This window comes from Aricia agestis, chromosome 14 (genome assembly GCF_905147365.1).
Source record: "Aricia agestis chromosome 14, ilAriAges1.1, whole genome shotgun sequence".
NCBI classification, from domain to species: Eukaryota; Metazoa; Arthropoda; class Insecta; order Lepidoptera; family Lycaenidae; genus Aricia; species Aricia agestis.
Genome location: NC_056419.1, coordinates 8,918,449 through 8,941,932, shown reverse-complemented (window position 1 = coordinate 8,941,932; position 23,484 = coordinate 8,918,449). Strand labels below are relative to the sequence as shown.

The 23,484-nt window shown below is 34.8% G+C and overlaps 1 protein-coding gene across 1 annotated transcript; it reads left to right on the top strand.

Moving 5' to 3' along the window:
- The first annotated feature begins 1,406 nt into the window (after positions 1 to 1,406).
- On the top strand, positions 1,407 to 18,951 carry LOC121733542 (HIG1 domain family member 2A). Its single transcript, XM_042123818.1, has 4 exons — positions 1,407 to 1,411; positions 2,521 to 2,527; positions 18,485 to 18,610; positions 18,754 to 18,951. The coding sequence occupies exons 3-4, from the start codon at positions 18,487 to 18,489 to the stop codon at positions 18,933 to 18,935; spliced, it is 306 nt and encodes a 101-aa protein (XP_041979752.1). The 5' UTR covers positions 1,407 to 1,411; positions 2,521 to 2,527; positions 18,485 to 18,486; the 3' UTR covers positions 18,936 to 18,951.
- The last annotated feature ends 4,533 nt before the right edge of the window (positions 18,952 to 23,484 follow it).

Below are 23,484 nucleotides of genomic sequence, written 5' to 3'. Positions count from 1 at the left end.
ATCCTATTCATTGGAATATTATTGCATCTTTTTCAAATTGAAATTTTCAAATTTTACGTGGGAGAGCCATGCTTCGGCACGAATGGGCCGGCTTGACCGGAGAAATACCACGTCCTCACAGAAAACCGGCGTGAAACAGCGCTTGCGCTGTGTTTCGCCGAGTGAGTGAGTTTACCGGAGGCCCAATCCCCTTCCCCTACCCTATTCCCTTCCATACCCTCCCCTATTCCCTTCCCTTCCCTACCCTCTCATATTTCCCTATTCCCTATTAAAAGGCCGGCAACGCACCTGCAGCTCTTCTGATGCTGCGAGTGTCTATGGGCGACGGAAGTTGCTTTCCATCAGGTGACCCGTTTGCTCGTTTGCCTCCTTATATCATAAAAAAAAATGTATCAAGTTTTACATTAATTTGCCCAGTTTTGTAGCAATTGTTGATGGTATTCCCTGGTATTACCGATACTTGTCTACCCATACGCCATCTAGTTACTAAAATGGAAACTGTTTGACAATCAAATTAAAAAAATAGGAAAATGCCTCATTCGCCTAACATTCCTGCATCGCGCTATCAGAAGATCTTCCTTTGTGGCGGCCACACATATCCCACAACACCATTGCCAGGTATTACACGCATGTACATGGTGTATTTAATACGAGGGCTGCCTTTTAAGTTCTGTCGTTTGTAAACTTCCAGCGATCATTAAAAAAAAAAACATAATATAATGGGATTTTAATCTCCTTGTATTTGGATTTCAAAAACAATAGAAATTAGTAGGGGAGGTAGTGCTATCGTTTGCTAAGTCATTTCATACCGACCAAATTTTTGTCCAGCGGTAGCTTAATATTTATCAATCAACATAATCAGCGTCAGTCGCCGCACCCGTGGTGGAATGTTAACTGAGAGTATTTCAAAGTTGTAAAAAAAATTAATTGCGAAAAGTGATTTTATACCGAATGAAAATTTTATGGATGATTATTGAGGTCATGCTTAATCAAAAATGCACCGTCAGCCGTATCGCAGACGGGGGATTCAACGTCAGTCGCGTTACTGAACTATGTTAAAAAAGTTAAAATATAAAGTCATTTCATACCGTACAAAATTTATACAGGTGAATGTTGATACCTTTTTAATAATAAAGACCACCGTCAGTCGTTAATATGCGGGTGGAAAGCCCGTCAGCCAGCGATATAAGTTATAACCAATATAGCCCTATTTCGCGCTCAATGTATCCTAGGGCGTCGCGTAGACGACATTTCCACCTGCAAATATTCAGCTGACGGCGATTTTCGTTTGAATTAACCATTAAACTGTCCCACATAGCAATTTTAAGTAATTAATTCGATAGTCAATATTTGTGAAGAAGAATTATATACATTTTACTTTAAAAGCGCCATCTGTTGTTATATACTAAAACTAAAATAACACCTACCGAACCTGAACGTGTATAATCTAGATATGAAGCTTTATTGGGTGCGAATTGGGATCTTTTTAATGTCAATTCAATACGATTCCCAACAACAACTTTGAGATACTCTCAATTTTTATTCCACCCTTATTGGAGTAGCTGACGATCAAAACTCTTATGTATTAATAGAATAGTATTATTGTTACGATTTTCGCTCGGTATGAAGTTACTTTTTAAAATGAGCGCGACCTCCCCTACTAAATTATTCAGATAGGTCAAATAGTCTAATGTATCGTCTATTCAAAGGTGACAAGTCGGTTGATGCGTGCGATAATTTTTTACAACTAACCAAGTTGATTATCGCGACTTCGGCGTTTTGAGGAGATCACTTCTGTACTTAATGATGCAGGACCATGTCTTAGGATTATAGAACGCTGGTATTTAGAAGTTTAAAGTGGACACCCTAGCCTCAGTGACCAGCCACGTGATGTCGACAGCTAATCAACAGCTAATCCTCGAAGACCGTCATGTGATATATCACAAAATAGAGGCATCCATGGGCATTTCAGGGACTACTGTCCAAAAAATCTTGAACGAAAAACTTGGAGTAAAAATGGTGATTTCTCGTTAGATACTTTGTTTGCTTAGCGTCGACCAAAAACAGCCCGTGTTAGTTTCGCAATACTCTGCAGCTATTAAACCGAGGAGAGTCAAAGCACGTTTATAATTTGCTCAATGGTGACGAGTTTTGGATATATGCTTATGATCCTAATTCTAAGTAGCAGTCTACTGTCTGGGTCTTCTAGAAATCAACCAAAGTCATGGACTCACAGAGCACTTTAAAAAAAATGTTTACCTCCAATGACCTCCATTATACAAACTGTACGCGTACTTGTATAATGGAGGTCAGTGGCCTCCATTGTGACAAAGGGTGGTCACATCGCCACTATTGTACCCGAAGATTGCAAAACGGTTACCGCTGACTAGTATACCGCAGCTTATTTGCCGCAAGTCATCGTATGTTCCTGGCCATGACAACGCATGTTCGCACATCGCCGGTAAAACAAAGATGTTTTTGTGAACCCAAAACTTTGAAATTTTAGATCATCCGCCTTACAGCCCTGTAGGCCTACTACGAAACTGTATTGAGACTTGAACAATCGGACGAGAATGCCGCGTCCTACTCTAACAACGTCAATTCACGTTTGTTAGAGTAGGATGCAGCATTCTCATCCGATTATTTGAGTCTCAAAACAGTTTCATGGCACAAGACCTGGCTTGAGCCCTAAGGATTTTAGTTCCACAAAACAGGGCTTCATAACGTTATCGACTACCCGAAAAAATATCGTTACGTACCGGTATTTTCATAATGGTAGCCAGATAACGGTATTTTTTTTATCGATATCTAGTAACACAACCAAAAAATATCGTTATAAAATACCGGTAAATATAACGATATTTTCTGGTATCAGGTATATTATATGCGGTATGCGTCGTGCACCAAATCTCACTGGCAGCCCAACTTCCGACTTCCGAGCACCAGTTTTTATATACGTGGGAAAGCCATGCTTCCTCATGAAAGGGCCGGCTTGACCGGAGAAATACCACGTTCTCACAGAAAACCGGCGTGAAACAGCGCTTGCGCTGTGTTTCGCCGAGTGAATGAGTTTACCGAAAGCCCAATCCCCTCCCCTATTCCCTTCCCTTCTCTTCCCTACCCTCCCCTATTACCCTATTCCCTCTTAAAAGGCCGGCAACGCACCTGCAGCTCTTCTGATGCTGCGAGTGTCCATGGGCGATGGAAGTTGCTTTCCATCAGGTGACCCGTTTGCTCGTTCGCCCCCTTATTTTCATTAAAAAAAACTTTGACTTAACAAGTCAAGATGGTGCTGCAATTTGTTTAGTCAATGAATGCAGAAAATTATGCAAGGTACCTATGTCCGTATTTTTTTACTTGTTTTAATTGTGGCGAATGCGGGGGATGGGCAAAATATGGATAATTATTTGTATGTCTTTGTATTTATTACTAGAATTCTAAGTTTAATACATACATATTTTGTAGACTGTAGTTAAAAATATCAACACATTTAAAAAAGGAAGCACAAAATTATATGATAGCATTTACAAAATATGTACGTATTATAACACGGAGAATATTTTAAGGAGCGTAGCCCGTCGGATCAGATGCGCTTTGCACACGACGGGGCGGGGCGGACCGGTCAATTTCGCCGCGAACGATAGCACAAAGGGAATCCTACAATATGTATTACCAACGCACACCAAGGGCAAAAAGACCGCTCCGCAGGTCCCCAGCGGGCTCTGGCAGCGCGGCATATCCGCGGCTGCCCGCCATGGATCACACAAACCAGTTTACATGCGGTAACGCAGACGGCGCGGCGGCGCGAGGCGGCAGCTAGCTCTATTCTCTCTATCTCCACTAGAACGAACGTCCTGAACTGACTGCCTCCACTCGTCGTGTGCTTTGTGTACCTACGTGGCGAGGGCAGCTGCAGACATCGACGGGCAGACGCGGTCTTTATTCCTTCGTGGACAAAAAGCCCGCCTCGCCCCGTCGTCTGCAAAACAACAGAGTCCACCCTGTACAGTATGTACAATGTCTGGGCGAGTGAATTAAACACAGGAATAACGTATAACTGAACACTCGTACTCTGGTGACGACTGGTGTAGAAGTGATCATCAGACCGAAGTCGAGCGACCACTTCAACACGAACACAGGCGTGTTCATCTTTATTAATTATTATTGTTACGTGCTAGGGCTCGAGGATTTGGAGAGAAAGACCTGCTGACTCTCTTGAAGACTTTATTCACTAAGTCCAGGTCACACAAGCACACACTAGGTCACAACACTTAGCAGTAAGTCCAAACACTAATCACTAGGTCCAATCACTAAGCACTATCACTGTCCTAGGTCGTAGCCAAGTCGAAGGTTTCACTGGTTCACTCACTATTGATCACTTGTTGTCACTCCAAAATCGCCTTGATGATCGCTCGAACCGATCTGAATTCCGGGCCGTCTACCTGCGGCTTTTTATATGGCGAGACGAATTCCAGAAAGTTCCCGATTCACGTAAACAAGTAAACAAGTATAGGAACTTTCTAGGAGGCTCGAGCATATACCACCTAGCGCCATCTAGTTTCGAGTAGGGGATTTATGTGTAGTGTGCCCCTGATCAGTTTCGCTAGTTTGCCGCTAGATGGCTCTGTGTGTCCTTAACATTATCAATATACTACATTCTACCTTTTACAAAAATATAATTCTTTAAATAACACAATTACAATTACATTATATTATGTGCTGAAATATCACTCAAGAATAAACAAATACAATCATGAATAAATAATAAGTACAGTTAGACAATTTCAAATTACATAACTACTAACAAACTCAAAATATACATTGCAATTAATTACAAGTCATCAGAGCTACCAGTACTGGCAGTAACAGAATTGTTGTTACAGGAATCACCATAGTTAGGTTAGACAACATCACCATCATTGTTACAAACTTGCCACTGTCTTTTAACACTTTTCAAGTGTACTACATTTCTGCGCAACTATTTCTTATCATTGTCAGCTTCTAATCCTTCATCGTTTCCTCTCTTATTTATTAATGTATCTTCTTGTTAGCGTATTCTCTTCCTTTTCTTTTGCTACTTGCGTCTGTTTCTCTATCTTTTGTTTCCAAGTCCATTTCACCAAGCTCTATAGCAATTATATTATATTGATGGCACGGACATAAAAAAAATACGGACGGATCGCCATTAAGAAATGAGTGAAGCACCCTTAATAAGCCCAGGCGATCATACGTACACATCTTGCACACACACTCGCACTGTAATAAGCCGATCGTACCGCCATTACGCAATTAGACTGCATCGCGGTGACACGTCTTTGTCATTCATAAATAAAAATAAATATGCCATCTTGTGTTGTAAAATGGTGCAAGAACAATACAACCTTACACAAAAAACATCAAGGAATGATATTTCATAGGTAAGATAACATATTTTTAAAGTATTTTGATAAAATAACGTAAATATTAATTCAACTTCAATAGGTCAGTAATGTCCATAACAAAGTGGGGAAATTTTCCCCAAACCGGGGAAAATTTTAAATTATTTTTAAATAATCAAATAATTAATTTTATTGTCTTTTATTAGTGTCATGTAAGTATTTAGCATACTATTGACCAGTAATTAGGCAGGAATACAATAATAGGGGTGTAGACAGTAAACGAAATCTAATACAAATTATTGTTTTTTTGAGAGTTTGTATTATAGAATTACCGAAAATGGACATATTTTACTTAATAACTTTATAATATTTTTTATATTTATGTTAATGTATACAATGCAATATTTTAATATTTAGTCTGTGTGCAAATAGTTTTTTTTTGTCTATGAAGATTGTCTACCTTCATGGCGTCCGGAGTTCTGTGATCTGTCATATACATAAAACTAAATTGTGCAAGTAGATACCAATAAAACCTTCTTATACTTAATTAATATTGTGGCTTCATTTAATAACATCAGGTTATGTGGCCCAGACACAAAAATACTTAAAGTGAAGTCAGTGAAAAGTAATAACTGCAAAATATCGTTCGCGGCAAGGTGCATTTCGGAGGTTATAAAAACCACACCGGCCGGCGCACGAGAAGAAATACTTGTGAACAGGAAAGTAGCAAGGAAGGCGTAAAGTATTGCAGGAGGGAAGAAGGGAAGGATGAGTGACAACATGATGCAGCAAGGAACAGTAATTAAACTGGAAGGAAGTCAAAACTGGAACATCTGGAAATTTCAGACAGTCATTTTGTTGAAAAGTCAAGGCTTGTACAATGTGGTTACGGAACATAAGAAACCGACGAATGCAGAGGCAATTACCGAATGGGAGAAACAAGATGTGAAGGCACAAACTATTTTAGTTACAAGAATGTGCGAAAATGTCATGCTTCACATACTTTCATGTACTACTGCTGGTGATATGTGGTCTAAACTCCTAAGTATTTATGAACAAAAAGGCGAAACGAACATTCATATAAAGCAACAGAAATTTTTCCAATTGAAATATGAGGAAAGTACAGAAATGTCAGTATTCTTATCTAAAGTACAAGAGATGCGTAATGATTTGAGACAATTGGGAGAAAATATCTCGGACAAGTTTGTCATCACTAAAGTCTTAATGTCGTTACCAGAAGACTATAAACATTTTATATCGGCTTGGGAGTCAGCCCCGGATGACAGACAGACACTTGAAAATTTAATTGCGAGGCTATTAATAGAAGAAGAAAGATTGAAGGAGAAAGGAGGCCCGTCACAGCCGTCATCATCAGCTTTTGTTGCAAAAAAGACAGAGAAAAACCACATACAGTGTTTCAAGTGTAAAAAGTTTGGACATTATCAGAACGAGTGCAAATATAATCAAATGAGAGACAGTTGTAATAACTTTAATAGTCGTAATAACTCTAGCAATGTGAACAATAAGTGTTTTTATTGCGGCAAGCCAGGGCATACGAAGAATCAGTGCCGTTACAAGAAAAATAAGGAAAGTAATGCATTTGTGGTGTCGGGATTATCTGATAATTTCGAAGGATATGAACATTCAAAATGGGTGGTAGATTCTGGTGCGAGTGAACATATGTGCAGTGACCGGAACTTATTTACTTCGTTCAAATCTCTGAATAATAAAGTTGTACTTGGCGATGGTACACAAATTAGTGTCCTTGGGATTGGTAAGATGGCAGCACAGGTTTCGGATGGAAAATGTTGGATCGACACTACCATAGACAATATACTCTATGTCCCAGCATTAAAAACAAACTTGCTATCTGTCAAATGTATTACCGCCAAGGGATACGTCATCGTGACGGAACAGAACTGTTGTAAATTTATGAGAAATAACAAAGTGTGTGCTATTGCAGAAAGAAAAGGAAATTTGTATTATCTCGACCTAATATACAAGAATAGTAACTTACATATTGCGGAAACTACAATAACTGCACGTAATAGTCAAGTTAGTTTGATTGAATGGCACCAAAGACTGGCTCACCAAAACATGGTTTACGTGAAGGATATTTTGAAAAACAATAATATAAAAGTGATTGATTCAAGTGATGATGCAAAATGCGAAGGTTGTTTGACAGGAAAAATTCATCGTCAACCTTTTCCGAACAGTGTAAACAAATCTACAAAAACTTGTGAATTGATACACGCCGACGTATGCGGTCCGATGGAGGAGTACTCGGTGGGAGGCTCTAGATACTTCGTAGTATTCAAAGATGATTATTCGAAATATAGACAAGTATATTTTATCAAAGGAAAGCACGAAGTGAAAAAGTGTATTGAGAATTTCTTAAACAAATCAGAAAACGAGACTGGCAACAAAGTAAAATATTTCAGAAGCGACAATGGGTTAGAATTCATTAACAAAGATGTACAGGAAATGTTCCACAAAAGAGGCATAATACACCAGCTAACTGTTCCATATACACCTGAACAGAATGGGTCGGCAGAGAGAGAGAATAGGATACTTGTGGAGGCAGCAAGGACATTGTTATGCTCGAAAAAATTACCAAAATCACTGTGGGCTGAGGCAGTAAACACAGCTGCATATGTTTTAAATAGAACTGGAAAAAGCTCGGAGAAAAATAAAACACCTTATTCTTTATGGACAAATAAATGTTTTGACTTGCACTCACTGAGAGTATTTGGATCAGAAGTGATAGCTCATATACCAGTTGAGAAAAGAAAGAAGTGGGATCCTAAAGGTGAGAAAGGAATATTAGTTGGATATGGAGAAACTATTAAGGGATACAGGATTTATTTTCCTGATAAGAATAAAGTTGAAGTCAAGAGAGATGTGGTATTTACATATGTGAAATATAATGAAGAAAATGAGAAAACTGTAAAATGGACAATAGAAAATTCAGAACCAGAAGAAACAGATGAGTTGACAGAGGAATGTGTCGATGAAACATGCTCAACTTCTCGCACTAGTCAAGAACTATTTGAAACTGTTGACAGATCAGATGATAGTGACTACAAACCATGTGAAGAAGAAGGTGATGATTCTCATGACAATGATGAAACGCGAGCAAGTGATTCGACTTTGACAACACCTGTTAATTTTCCTCAAAAACGATTTCCTCGACGTGTTAGAAAGCAGACATCATATTTTAAATGCAACTATACAAACCTTTTAGATGAACCTAAGACATATGATGAGGCGATGAAGAGGGAAGATGCAGCCTTGTGGACAGAGGCCATAAATAAGGAACTGGAGACATTAAAGATCAATAATACATGGGATGTTTGTGATGATCATGCAGGTGACAGGAACATGATAAGCAGTAAGTGGGTTTTTAAAATTAAAAGAATAGGAAATAAAGTACAGTATAAGGCTAGGCTTGTAGCCAGGGGTTTCGAACAGCAAGATTCAATAGATTTAAATGATATTTATGCACCCGTTGCAAAATTAACTACATTTAGAGTATTTACAGCTGTAGCAACTAAATTAAACATTCCAATTTACCAAATGGATGTTACTGGGGCCTTTTTATACGGAGACATCAATGAGGAAGTATATATTAATTTACCAAAAGGGGCTTATAGTGGAAACAAAAGTGTAGTTAAATTGAATAAATCTTTGTATGGACTTAAAAAATCCCCGAAGTACTGGAACGAGAAATTTCACTCTGTTATCACTAAACAAGGTTTTAAAAGGTCAAAATGTGACTCATGTCTTTATTTTTTTAATAATGATAAAAGCAGAATGTATGTATTGTTATATGTAGATGATTTATTGTTTTTTGGTACTAGTGATGCAGAAGTTAACCAGTTAAAGTTAAATCTAAAGAAAGAGTTTGAAATGAAGGATTTAGGGTTAGTGTCAGAATTTCTTGGTATAAACATAAATCAAAATTTAAAAGATAGAGTAACAGAATTAAGTCAAAAGACATATTTAGAGAATGTACTAAAGAGATTCAACATGTTTGACTGTAAACCTGTTTCCACCCCTATGGATCAAAATTTTAATGTTAAAATAATATGCGGTGATAAAAATAAGGTAGATAAAAATGTTCAAAACTTATGTAGAAAAATGATAGGTTGTTTAATGTATGCCGTGTCAGGCACAAGACCGGATTTATGTGTATGTGTGTCTATACTTAGCCGTTACCAAAACTGTGCCAATCAAGAATTGTTAACTGCTCTAAAGCGTGTATTTAGATATATAAAGTTTAGTATAGATTATAAGCTCGTTTTTAGAAGTAATAACGAGTACTTAGTGGGTTATTGTGATGCAGATTGGGGGGGTGATGTTGCAGACAGAAAGTCTACAAGCGGTTTTTGTTTTTTATATGCAAATTGTTTGGTATCTTGGTGTTCTAAAAAGCAAAACTCAGTTAGTTTATCATCCACTGAATCTGAATACATAGCAGCTAGCATGGCCGCTAGTGAAGCCTGCTGGCTTAGAAATTTGTTAGTAGACTTCAATGAAAATGTTAATAATAAAGCAGTTAAGATTCATTGTGATAATCAGTCTGCCATTATGGTTGCCAATACAAACTGTGTAAAACGTTTAAAACATATTGATATAAGGTATCATTTCATAAAAGAACTAATAGAGAGGGGAGATATTTGTTTGGATTATATTAAAACAGAAGATCAAGTGGCAGACTTGTTAACTAAAGCATTGAATAAAAATTTAATTCTTAAATTTACAAATAAGATGTCCTTATATTAATGTTAGGAGGTAAATATTGCATTGACGGGGAGTGTTAATGTATACAATGCAATATTTTAATATTTAGTCTGTGTGCAAATAGTTTTTTTTTGTCTATGAAGATTGTCTACCTTCATGGCGTCCGGAGTTCTGTGATCTGTCATATACATAAAACTAAATTGTGCAAGTAGATACCAATAAAACCTTCTTATACTTAATTAATATTGTGGCTTCATTTAATAACATCAATTTAATAAGTGATTTTTTTAATTGAAATAAATACACTCTGTATTTATTTTTTATACATATTTTTAGGTGTAACAAAATACTTATGTACTATCAGAGAAGTTAATTCCTATGCAAATCGGGGACATATGTAGTTTGGTTGCGTTACGTCAAACCCAGCCGACAGATCACAATTAACATTGAAAATTGACATAAGTATTCGACCAAATAACGTTGGTCTGTCAATTGCATAGGAATCAACTTCCTTGATGGTACATCTGTAAAATAAATATATTTCCTAAAAATAGTCTACACCCCTATCAATTTCTTAATTTACAAAAGTGGATATAATTGTTGTTTGACGACCTCTGTGGCTCAGTGGGTGGGCTGTCGGTAGCTCAAGTCGGGGGTCGCGGGTTCGAATCCTGCCAACGGATAATAAATTATAAAGTTACTTATTTATTACTCAGGTAAAATCTATCTGGTAAATCAGCCTTTACATTGAAAGTAAACATTGAAAGTAAACAACACACATAGTATAATATTATATTTTATTCTTAAACTAACTGTTGCCCGCGACTTCGTCCGCGTCAGCAAAATGTGATAAAAAAAGAAAATGAAAAAAGAGACAAATTTTCCCCTTCCATACCCAAATAGTAAAAATGGGATCTTGTTAAATAGTTGATCTGATCACTTTTCATGAACCTAAAGTTGTAGAAAAAACTATGTATAGAAAATCTTAAGGATAACGAATAAGAGTAAAATTATTATTTTTAAACAAAAATTGAAACCGACTTCCAAGGCCAGGTAAAGACAATGGTAATTTTCTGAAATGAACTAAAAAGAAGTAATTAATAATTCATATTCTGTACTCAGTATTTATTTTCTGTTCTCAATCTTCATAATTTGAAGTTGGTACCAGTCAATAAGTTGCAGTTGTATTTTGTCATAGAATTGGCGATTAGGTTAGCTGGTACTTCAATATAATGAAGACTGAGAACAGAAATACTGAGTACAGAATAAGATTATTTAATACTTTCTAGTTCATTTAATGTAGATCTACAAAAAAGTTTGCTGAGCTGGGGCCAATTTTTGGCATCACACAGCATTGTAATAATATTTATAGATCTTATATATACTGTTTGTGACTAGATCATAATAACTGTACTGTACCACTGAATACTGTTTAATTATTATGATGTTTCGTGTGATGCTGGAAATAAAAGTATTCTTATTCTTATTCTTAAAAAAGCGGTAAATTGCACATAGACATTGCGCTAAAGTTAGCTGCTACCGAGTAAAAAATTATGAAGATTGAATACAGAAATAGTTGACGCGTCTATGTGTGTCCCGAAAAATATCCAGGAGTTCCCTCTATATCTCACGAATTTCAGTATCAGATCACCACTTTCGTAAGCATTGTACCAAATTCGGGTTATTGTACCTCTATATACCTCTATATAAACACTAAATAGCAACAAAAGAGTTTTGAAAATCAGTCAACAAACGGTGGAACAATAATATAATCAAAGGCAAGATTTTTGATAGTAATGTGATGATGATGATGATTAGTATTATTGACACATTGACAAAATATGCTTTTAGTTGTTGAAACAACGCCAAAATTGCCGAACATTTATCTATAAGGATTTAAGAGTTCTGTACAGCACCTTCAGAACCAGGGTGTATTTCGGCGCAAGTTCTTATTTTTTGGTAGTTTAAGCTTAAAATCCTTCAGAAAAATGTAAAATCACTATATTATGTTTCCATATAAATTTTAAGGAGTCCCGTTATTTCTCATGGATTGTATCATCAGATCACCACTTTTGTGATCATGTTACCAAATTCGGGCTACATCTCATACAACAACAAAAGAATTTTGGAAATCGGTCTACAAACGACGGAGTTGTCCGTGAACCAATATAAAAAAAGTGAAATATATCCTCCTCCTTTTTAGAAGTTGGTTAAAAAGTAGCCTAAGTTATGCCTTACTACATCAGCTATGTGCCAAAAAAAGTCCCGTCAAAATCGCTCCAGCCATTTCAGAGATTAGCCGGAAGAAACAGACAGACAGACAGACATACAGACAAAAATTGTAAAAAAGGTTGTTTTGGTGTATGTACCCTATATACATTCATATGCAATATGCATGTAGTAAAAAACGGTTCTTTCAATATTTACAAACAGACACTCCAATCTTATATCTTTAAACGAGCAATTCTTGTATATAGGTATATAATTGGAATCTCGGAATCGGCTCCAACGATTTTCATGAAATTTAGTATATAGGGGGTTTCGGGGGCGATAAATCGATCTAGCTAGGAATCATTTTCAGAAAATGTCTTTTTATTCGTGTTTTATCGATAATCATTAAACTGAAAAATGTGACTCTTCCTGACATCTATTGGCAAATAATAATACTATTTTGTCAGCAACTAATTGTTTTAACGACCAGCAGATGGTGTTATTAAGTAACACGAAGTCAATGAGTGTTTGCTATACGGTACCGAGCAAAGCTCGGTCATCCAGGTACTTTTATTTATATGTGTATACCTAGATGTGTATAGATGTATAGATTAAATACATATCATAAAATATCATAATATTTTTTATTACAATTATTTTTAACCGACTTCCAAAAAGGGGGAGGTTAGACGTTTATTAACTTACTTAGTTTTAGAGTCTAGATATTCTTTATTTTAGAGTCTAGAGATTCAAGTGACTGATATGTGAAACCTTGATTTTATACTAGGTATGTCAAAAGATAATTATTATTTAAAAATAATCGTTAAAATAAGATAATATTATGTCCTTTTTAGTCCGGCCGCACATTATCCCAATTTCTGATCACAATTTTGACACGTCAGAAATTTTGATAGTATGCGGGGTCTACAACAAAATGTATGATCAGAGTGCGTTCCGCCGGGCGTCCGAATTTTTCTGATCGGAAATTTCGGATAATGTGCGGCCAGGCTTAAGGTGATAAATATAAAGGTAAGTAAATGATTTTTATTTTAGTTTTATGTTATTGTAAACTATCGATAAGCATATCGATAAATTTGATTCAAGCACTAGCGTATATGTAAAAAAATTTGATGAAAAATTTTTCTTCAAAATTTGTGTACTCTTAATATAAATAGTACCTTTAGTTATGCAAAATATGGAAGTAAAAGGGAGAATTAACAATATTTTATTTGAAATAGAGAACTAAAGACAGAATATTAGCAAAAATAAACACATCGTAGCAATTGGGACATGAAGATTATTTACCTGTGAAATGTATATTTTTCAGGATTATTCTTATGATTTACACTGCAATCCCTTCAGCACAAGTCACCATTTTTAAATATAATAATATTTATTAAAAATAACAAACAAATTGAACAATATATTGGAAATACTGAAAGGGCATAAAAATGATTGACGACTTTTGACGACCTGTCAAATAAAAGTGGTTACAATTTTCATTACACTGCCTCTCTCTTTTCATCTTGTTATATTCCACCTTTTGCATTTCTTAATGTTGGAAAAAGTTGTTCCATAGTTGGTAACAAGTGTTTTTCTCTGATAAATAATGGCTAGATTAGCTTGCCTTATGTCTACACAGATTCTGACGTCCCCATCCCCCTTGAGTACCGAAACTAAGGGAGAAATCCAATCTGATGGCTATTAACTAGCTCAATAATATCCAATTATATATTTTATAATTTTAGGAAAATTACATTGTATTTATTTTGTTCATGGAATCCTCATATCCGTGCTATGTAGTTTTATTGCAGTATCCTTGCCAAGTAAACTTTTGTACCGGTTTTTAACAACATAAAATGTTGCTTTTCGAAACGTTTTCAACAGTTTATCAATAGAATCGTAAGATCCCAAAACTACTATGGGCTTACAAATCATAGATGATAATACAATTTAAGGGCTCCAATACCATTAATTGCAATAAATTTTACCTGTATGTTATGTTGGAGATCGTTGGAATCATTCACATGTTTTATTATTAATGAAAACACAACATTAATGAAACACAATTTTCAATGCGCTTTTCCCACTTCATTATCATGATATTATTATAATTTTATACTAAATACACAACCGATTTCAAAATAATCCATTACTAGGAATACTTAGTGTCGGTAGTTTAAAATTAATAAATATCATCAAAACAAATATTAGGGTTAACAGCTTCATAGAAGTTTATACGATTTGGTAGATTTTTCTTCCAAGTACGACTATTTTCTACTAATATAGAAGTTTTATCATTAATAATATTATTACTCTTGCTGCCGATATCAATAATCATGATTATTGGTTGACAATGCAGAAATGGCCAATAAATCCATATTTCAAACATAATATGTATAGGACAATTATTGTTCGTTTTTGTGGTAACAATTTTTAACCAACTCTGCGTTGAACTGCCTTTAGCTATGTCCACGCTATGCGCTTTCGTTTTCAATTTTCGTTATCTTCTTTCATTCAACTTTCGTTTGACCGCGCATTCAATAATTGAATGCGTCAACGAACATTGTCATTTTTGTTTTTTGGATACGGTCAGAGGGCATGCCTCACGTTCGCTGATGACTGCGCTATAACGCACGCCCTTGACGAACGGAAAAAGACACAATGTGGACAAAACTTTTGGGAGCTAACATTGTGAAACTCGCAATTTGTTTATAAACTATTGGCTTCTGAAATAATTTTATCAAGAGTAACATCGTTGCCAAGAGTTTTGTTTTTTATAATTTAAAGATTATTCTGAAAAGATGGCGGTTCCATCACACAGCTTTGCTTAGGATAAAAGTAATTATCTAATTTCCTACAGCTCTCAAGTAAAATATAACTTCGCCATCAACTGCTATGCCAGGTAAATTATTATAATAGACCTCTTGCAGAGTCAAGAGTTTCCCGTTTACTTTCGTGAGGGTCCCACGAATAACAGTGACATACGATTTCAGCCCTCGTTCCATTTCTATCGGCATAGACTTTAAAATATATTGGAGTTATAACCAACTAATCTTTTCAACCATTAGTAGGCAGTTTCAATTTTAACCAAACTTACTCTCAAGTTACTTTTTACCTTTAAACTTTTTAACCATTTGTAGGTACTTACTTATCTTTATTTTAACCAAACAACATCTTATAAATAATCGTTAGGTACCGTTTGTTTATCCAAACGACCTCTAAATCCTTTTTCAGCTACTAGTAGATAACGTTCAGACTTTAACCCAACCTCTCCTTATAATAATGGGCCATTTGTATTTATATTTTGGACTTTCACCAAACTGCCTTTTATAATAATTAGGCATTTGTAGGTACCGTCTGGCTTTCGCCGGACTACCTATTATAATTATCGGTCATTTGTAGGTATTTACCGTTGGGACTTCCGTCTTCCACCCAAACTGCCTTTCATAAAAATTTGGCATTCGTAGGTACCATCTGGCTTTCGCCAAACTACCTGTTATAATAATTAATCGGTCATTTGTAGGTACCATCTGGTTTTCACCAAATTACCTCTAAGCTTTTTCATTTTCGATAGAAAGCAATTTTATTTTTACCTTGTTGCCAACGCAATAATGCTGTATACGAACTATGAGTTCTCCCCTATTATGGCGAGAAATTTGGTTAGGAAAAGTAAAATTATTAATTACAATAATAATATGGCAACACACTTTCACTACAAAAGTTTATATGCCTCTTTACTAACTTGAGCAGATTTGAGAGAATTCATGCGGACTATGCAATGATATTATTAAAATTAATTGTTCACACCAAGACTGCGACTATATTGTGTGTGATCGTATACGATATAACGAGGAAATTCAACATTAACAGGTACCCACTTTGTTTCCCATTAATTTTTATAAATTAATTATTCCCATCGAATGTAGGGCACTCGCCCCTACATTAATATTTTGGGTTTTTAATGATATTATATTCTCCTTTTACACAGAAAAATAGTATGTATGTGTTTTCTAAGAACAATTCTTACTATAGCGTGTGGTTTATTGTTAAGTATAAGTTTGCGCTTGAAAAAACAACACTTTCACGGCACGGGCGTCGCGTTCGCTCGTGTACTAAGTAAACAAGATAATTAAGGCTACCCTTCCGTCTGTAGGAGGGACTGTAATTTCAATAATTAATAGTGCTCATTGAATGTTATTTCAGAATGAGTTTATGTATGAGAATATTTCAAGCAAAGCTTGGTAATTAACTTTTAGCAATATTTAAATTCGGTTTAAAGATCTTTATTTTCCACTAAGACATTACGCCACTTGTTTGAGAACGTTAAGTTTTTCAACATTTTAAACTTCCAACGGTGCAGGTAGATTAAAAAATATATAATTATTATCAAGCAAATGTCTTTGCTTTTGCTTGTCATTATTTTAAAATTTTATGAAGTAAATTTTGATTTTGTTGTTATTCTCATATATTATATAGAAATAACGTTTGAGATTTTTAAATAACACTAAGCTTTAGCTAGTTTTGTCGATTTATCCCTAAAATTTAAAGTGTCTGAAAAATTATTTTCACTTTACCTTTTCTTTGGAAGAACTGTCGATTTAGGTAAGTACCCCTCAAACTTAAAGTGTCTGAAAAATTATTTTCACTTTACCTTTTCTTTGGAAGAACTGGCAGGTTCGCCAAATGTACAGTATGTACAATGTCTGGGAGAGTGAATTAAACACAGGAATAACGTATAACTGAACACTCGTACTCTGGTGACGACTGGTGTAGAAGTGATCATCAGACCGAAGTCGAGCGACCACTCCAACTACCCCTACTCCCTAAGTAGGCGTGTTCATCTTTATTAATTATCAATATACTACACACCCGGCAGCCAGCGCACGGCGCACGTGCTGACAATACTATAATTTACTATACAAACCATAAATTAGTAATATTTGAACAAAGAAACTGAGCACAGAACTACTGAGTACTGAACATGTCATTCTCATTAGACGTCATTTTTCCTATAATATATACCTACTGGTCACCAGACACGTCTAGTTTAATTTTGTGCATACTGCATACTGAATTGACTGATTAAATTAAGTACTTATTTTACAAAAGGTAACGTTATCAAATAACATATATTTACCGTTATAAATCCTATTTACCGTTATAACATTTACCGGTATTAATTCCAATTTTTACCGTTATTTCTAGTATCGGGTAAATTTTCATACCGTTATCTATGCCCTTGAAGCAATAACGTTATGAAAAAATACCGGTATTTGAAGCCCTGCCACAAAATTAAGCAAAGTCTTTGTTTAGCAAGCACATTATCCTGCTTTGCCGTCCATCTAGGGATGTGATATACTTGCAAAATTCAATACCAGGGCTTCTAAGTACGAGTACGTAAAAATGCCAGGGTCCAAAACCAGGTTTTAAAATACTTGCAAGTATTTGGTATTAATACGTGCTTAGGCGCGAACTTCAATAAACCTTTTTGAACATAGCGGGTGACACGGTAGCCGTATCATCTACTTCTATGGCGTATGACACGGGCCACGGCTAACATATCACGAGAAAATTGTATGTCGCCACTACTGAAAGTTTAAAAAAATGTGCGCCGCACTGAATCGGTTAATATAATTATATGTACTGCTCGACAAGGCTTTAAATGAACGTGGGTGATATTGACAGGAGCGCAGCTGGTAAAGGAGAACTGTCAAACACATGTCAAAAATTACATTTTTGTATGATAGAAGCGTTTAGTTCCTTTTCTCGCCACGTTCATATAAAGCCTTGTCGAAATGTAGTAACGAGCAAGCTGATTATAAATTAATAGCTCACTTATAACATATTACTTATCGATATCCTCGACAAATATCAACCGAGTGTCCCATCACTATAGACCGCCATCTTTAATTCTTGGCAATATGGCGCCGGCCACACTTTTTTGTAGTTATGTCGCTTCCATCTGTTTCCTTATTCATTGGTCCTGTGGCCTAAAGATGTCAATAAAAAAAGTAGGAACGTCATCGTTTTTAGCGTTTCTGAAAACAAACAATTTTGGAAGGAAATTATAAATTACAATAAAAGTACTTAGCAAATAAAATTCCAACCTAATTTTATTTATTTTTGGCGAGCTTTTATACAATACTATAAAATGGAACCCGAACCGAAAGATTTAGATTGGATTCAACTGCGAGAAGAAATGGGAAAATCTCAAGCTGAAACGCAATCTGATAAATTTGCAAGAAAATTTAAAGAAAATCCTTTCGTGCCAATAGGTGATTATAATTTATATTATACAATGCTAATGATGTAACATGTTACGAATTTACTAACAAGAACCGCATCTACACTAGTCATACATTGTTGCACCATATTTTATGGTCGACTTTTAAGTTAATAATATCTTATATAATTCCAGGTTGCCTTGCGACCGTAGGAGCACTATCATACGGTCTATGGTGCTTCAGAAGAGGTAAATCAAAGATGTCGCAAACAATGATGCGTCTCCGTATAGTGGCCCAAGGATTCACAGTAGTAGCTTTAGTTTCAGGTGTTGTCATCACAACTGGAAAGAATTTGAATAAAAATAGTTCTCAATAAAATCACCTAATTTGAATAAAAATAGTTCTCAATAAAATCACATAATATTTGTAACTTTTAGCTTACCTCAGTTGTTGCTTTACTATTTTGTTAAATCTGTACAAAACAAACTAATATGTAATAATATTATATTTACTTGAATATTTATGTAGTTTATTGTTTTATTCTGTAATAATTAGTCTATAATCTTAGAAAACTGTCTCAAGACTTAAACAGCACCTACTGAGATCTTTTAATTTAATAGTACTCAATATAATAATATGGATATCCATACTTATAAATATAACATTATAAATGTGAAAGTGTGTTTGGGTGTCTATCTGTCTGTTAAATCTTCGCGTCCAAACTGTTCAACAGATTTTTCTCAAATTTGGTATGGAGAATGGAGATACTTTGAGTCCCTGGAAAGAAGATTATATTAAGATACTTTTCATTCCGGAAAAGTTCCCACGTGATAACCAAATTTTGGGGCAGAGGAATTGCTGGTGTTATGAGTTATCTAGTCTGTTGTAAGAAGTTTCAACTTTCAAGTGGATCCAATTTTATACTTATAGATAAAATAATAATTGAAGTTCGAAATAAAAGAGACAATATAAAGAGATCTATGCAATACTATGCATATTATTATACTTAATGTTAAAGTATGCAGATATGAAGAGCATTTTGAGTACAGTAATGCGAGATTCGTTCTGAGTTCTGTCTGACTTCTGCCTTCCAGTACCTACTATTATGTAGCTGGCGCCGCTGGCGGCTGGCACCTAGATGTTATTATTTTAAAATAATTACTGTGAAAGCCATTTGAATGCTTGATATTCATAAATAATTATCTTTTATATTCCACACCTCGATGTGTCCCCGAAGGAAAGTTGATAAATATATTTATGAGCCCCTTTTCTACCATAAATTTTAATAATTTTGAATAATGCAGCTGACGCCTGACACTATCTTTAAAATTAAAAAAAAAAGACAAGAAGAGGAAGAACAAACGGCAAGCATAAGCTGTCAGGATTCGATTTTCGGGAGTGGCGGGAAAAGTAGAAAATTTTTCAGCGCTGAAAATATAATTAGATTTTTATTGTAAAAAGTTGCATAATTGTAGAATATTTGTCGTATTGTATATATTTTTTAATTGTATATAATTATTTCTTCGTATTGTTGGTAAGTTTTTTAATTATATAAAAGTCCCTTCACGGGACCAGGCGCGCCGCGATGTCTCAGCGGCCATCCAAACGGAAGAAGAAGAGACCAATATCGTCTAGTCCGGTGGATGATCAGGCTGAGTCGAGTAGCTCTGAAAGTCTGAACAGTCTGAGCCCACAGAGGAATTTAGCAAATATGCTCCTTATAGAGTAAATGATTACAGCCGTCGCTATCCAGAGGACAGCGCAGCTGGATTTGAGTTTGTAGTCTTCGTGGAAAGCACAGGTGAAACTCCTATAGGTACTCGCGACCTCATGGGTTTAAGTCGTATTTTCCAACAATCGATTAAGGGAATATCTTTCTTGAGAAAAATTAATAAATTCAAAGTTGGAGTCTATTTTAATCGGCCGAACTTAGCTAACGCATTTCTTGAAAATACTACTTTTTTACGAGACCAAAATTTAATCATAATCATAATCATTTATTTGCCTTGAATGTAGGTTACAAAAGTTCTTACAATATTATAAATGGTACAAACATTCTGCTATAAGTAGCGTGCAAATGTTATAATAGTAGAGAGCATGCAGCATAGAAATTAATTAATAAGTTATATTACTAAACAAAATATAAAGTATGTCAAAAATAATTATCTATATGAAACAAATAACTTCATAATCAAACTTAATTCTACAATCTTCGTGTAATAATAGGTACTTATGTCATTTTTTAAATTAAATGTCAATAAACCAATATTAAATAAATCAAGTAAATAAATTATTATTTTAATCTAAGTATTAACTGGAATGAGATTTGAAAGAAATTTCCTTATCCTTAATGAATTCATTAGTATATAATAGCCTTTGTCAAGTAAGAAATTAAATATGTGATTTTTAAATGAATTTAATTGTAGTTGCCTTATGTCTTCGGGTAATTTATTATAAAAAGTTATAGCCATACAATATGCACTGTTTGCAAAAATATTGAGCCTTTTAATTGGAATTTGTTTAAAAGCAAGCATTCCAGCTGGTAGCACGGAGTTGACTGGTGTCATCAACTCTGTACCGACCGAAATGTCCAATCAAAAAATTTATAAAGCAATTTCGAGTAGTACAAAAAGAGTAATATGTGTACGTAGAATAATGAGAAAAGCTAAGGTTAGCAACAGCTTTGAGCTGCAACCAACGCAATCAGTGGCAATTACATTTTCGTGCTCTACATCATTGCCTGAATATGTTTTAATAAATATGTGGCGATTTCCTGTTACGACATATATTCCACCAGTGAAACAGTGTTATAAATGTTTAAGATACGGACATTTAGCAAAGTTTTGTAAGAATGCAGAGCGTTGCTCGATCTGTACCTAGGCTCACTATTATAAAAACTGTACTCAAAGCCCAGATAAAGCTGTTTGCGTACATTGCAAAGGTAGCCATTTATCTATATCTGGAGAATGTAGAGTTAAAAAAATGAAAATAGAAGAAAATAAAAAAAAGTATACAACTACATCATATGCAGACCTTTTTAATAATAAATTACAAAATTTCCCTTCATTGAATGAAAACACAAATAGTAAAGACTTATTAAATGTACTTCTCTCAAATAAAAACGCACTTACGTTACTCACAGAATGTTTAATTAAAGCTATTACTCTGAACAAGACTCAAAATGCAAGCATAAACTCACAGCTTCTTTCAGAAACAATAAAAGAAACTATAAAAGAAAAAAAATAACAATCTTTCACATTCTCTGCCCAAGTAAATATTATGCAATGGAACAGTCAAAGCTTGCCAAGTAATAAATATGAACTACAAAAATTTCTATTAGATAATTCCATCCACATATTTTGTAAACGTGGCTCAAACCACATATCACATTTAACATGAAAGGATACTCTATTGTGAGAAATGACTGTGGTAATAATCACAATGGAGTAGCCATATTAATTCATAACACTATAGTCTATAACATAATTAATACATTTTATGATGATTCTTTACAAAATATTGTTGTTCAGATTCAAATTTTTCAGAAACAAATTTCGATTGTAAGTTTTTAAAGCCCAGGAAGCTGTACTCCTGAATTTAATAATAAAAAATTTAATGATCTAATACAGACTATTCCGAAACCGATAATTTTGGCTGGAGACTTTGACGCGCATCATACTTTATGGGGTTGCGGCAAAGTTGACGCGCGAGGGAGAGATATTGTTGATGTCGCTGATGAGAATGATTTGGTTCTCTTGAATGATGGACGTCCAACCACTATAACTACTTGTTCTCAGGAGCATTGTATTAAAAACATATGTCTTCCAGAATCTGACGTTTTAGTCAAAATAAAAGAAACCTTTAAAATCGAATTTACAAATTTTTGGAAACAGACCATGGAAACCAAAGGAAAATGGTATTCTAAGATTAAACAGGAGTTGTCAGTCCCATGGTTTACTAAAGGTGTTTCATTTCATGACAGGAAATTTTATTCTACTATTTGCCGTCTTAGACTTGGTCACTGTCGATTTAATGCTCATCTTCATAGATTGAATATATTGTCTTCACCCGTTTGTAATTACTGTAATCATTCTGAACAAACCTTGGATCACATTTTCTTTACTTGTAACAGTTTTTAAAAGATTTATTTTTATTAATCACTTGATGGATATCTTTAAAACTGCTGAAGCCATCCCGCACTCCCTTCAGCAGCTTCTGAAAACACCCGATTGTTATAAGCCAATATATGAGTATGTCCTTTCTACCATTGGTGATATAATATAATTAAATAGGTACTCACCAGTCATTACCTAAATACCTTGAGATTGTATATAGTAACACAGAGATAGTTCTCTGTAACGGTTATGTGTTGTAAATTTCCTAAATAAATATAAGTACTTTGTGGTTGTAAATAATTCTCTTCTATATTTGCTTTTCATCTCGTTTTTCTTAGTTTTAGTAATAAAATATTATTTAATGTACATAACTTTGAACTGTTTATTAGCAGACTTTTTAGCCTTTTTAGGCATCTGTCAAGAGTCAAGACCACGTCAAGACAATGAAGACAATGACCAATGACGACAATATGTCAAATTGAAGAAGGGACTATTAATTAAACAAAACAATACTATCAAAACATGAGAAATGGCTTCCACAGATTACTAGTATATAGATGGCTTCGGCCTGATGAAAAAACTTATTATTCATATTATTTATATCAAAGAATTGGCTTCGGCCTGATGAAAACTCTATTTCAGATGGTTAATATAAAAGAATTGGCTTCGGCCTTCACTATCATTCATTAAATAGAGAAAACATAGAAATGGCTGTATGGGCAACGCTCCCTTTGCCTGTCCCGACCGGGACGAATTAACAAAAAAAAAAAAACAAGCTGTCAAAAATTATAAACAAAACAAAGAAATCAA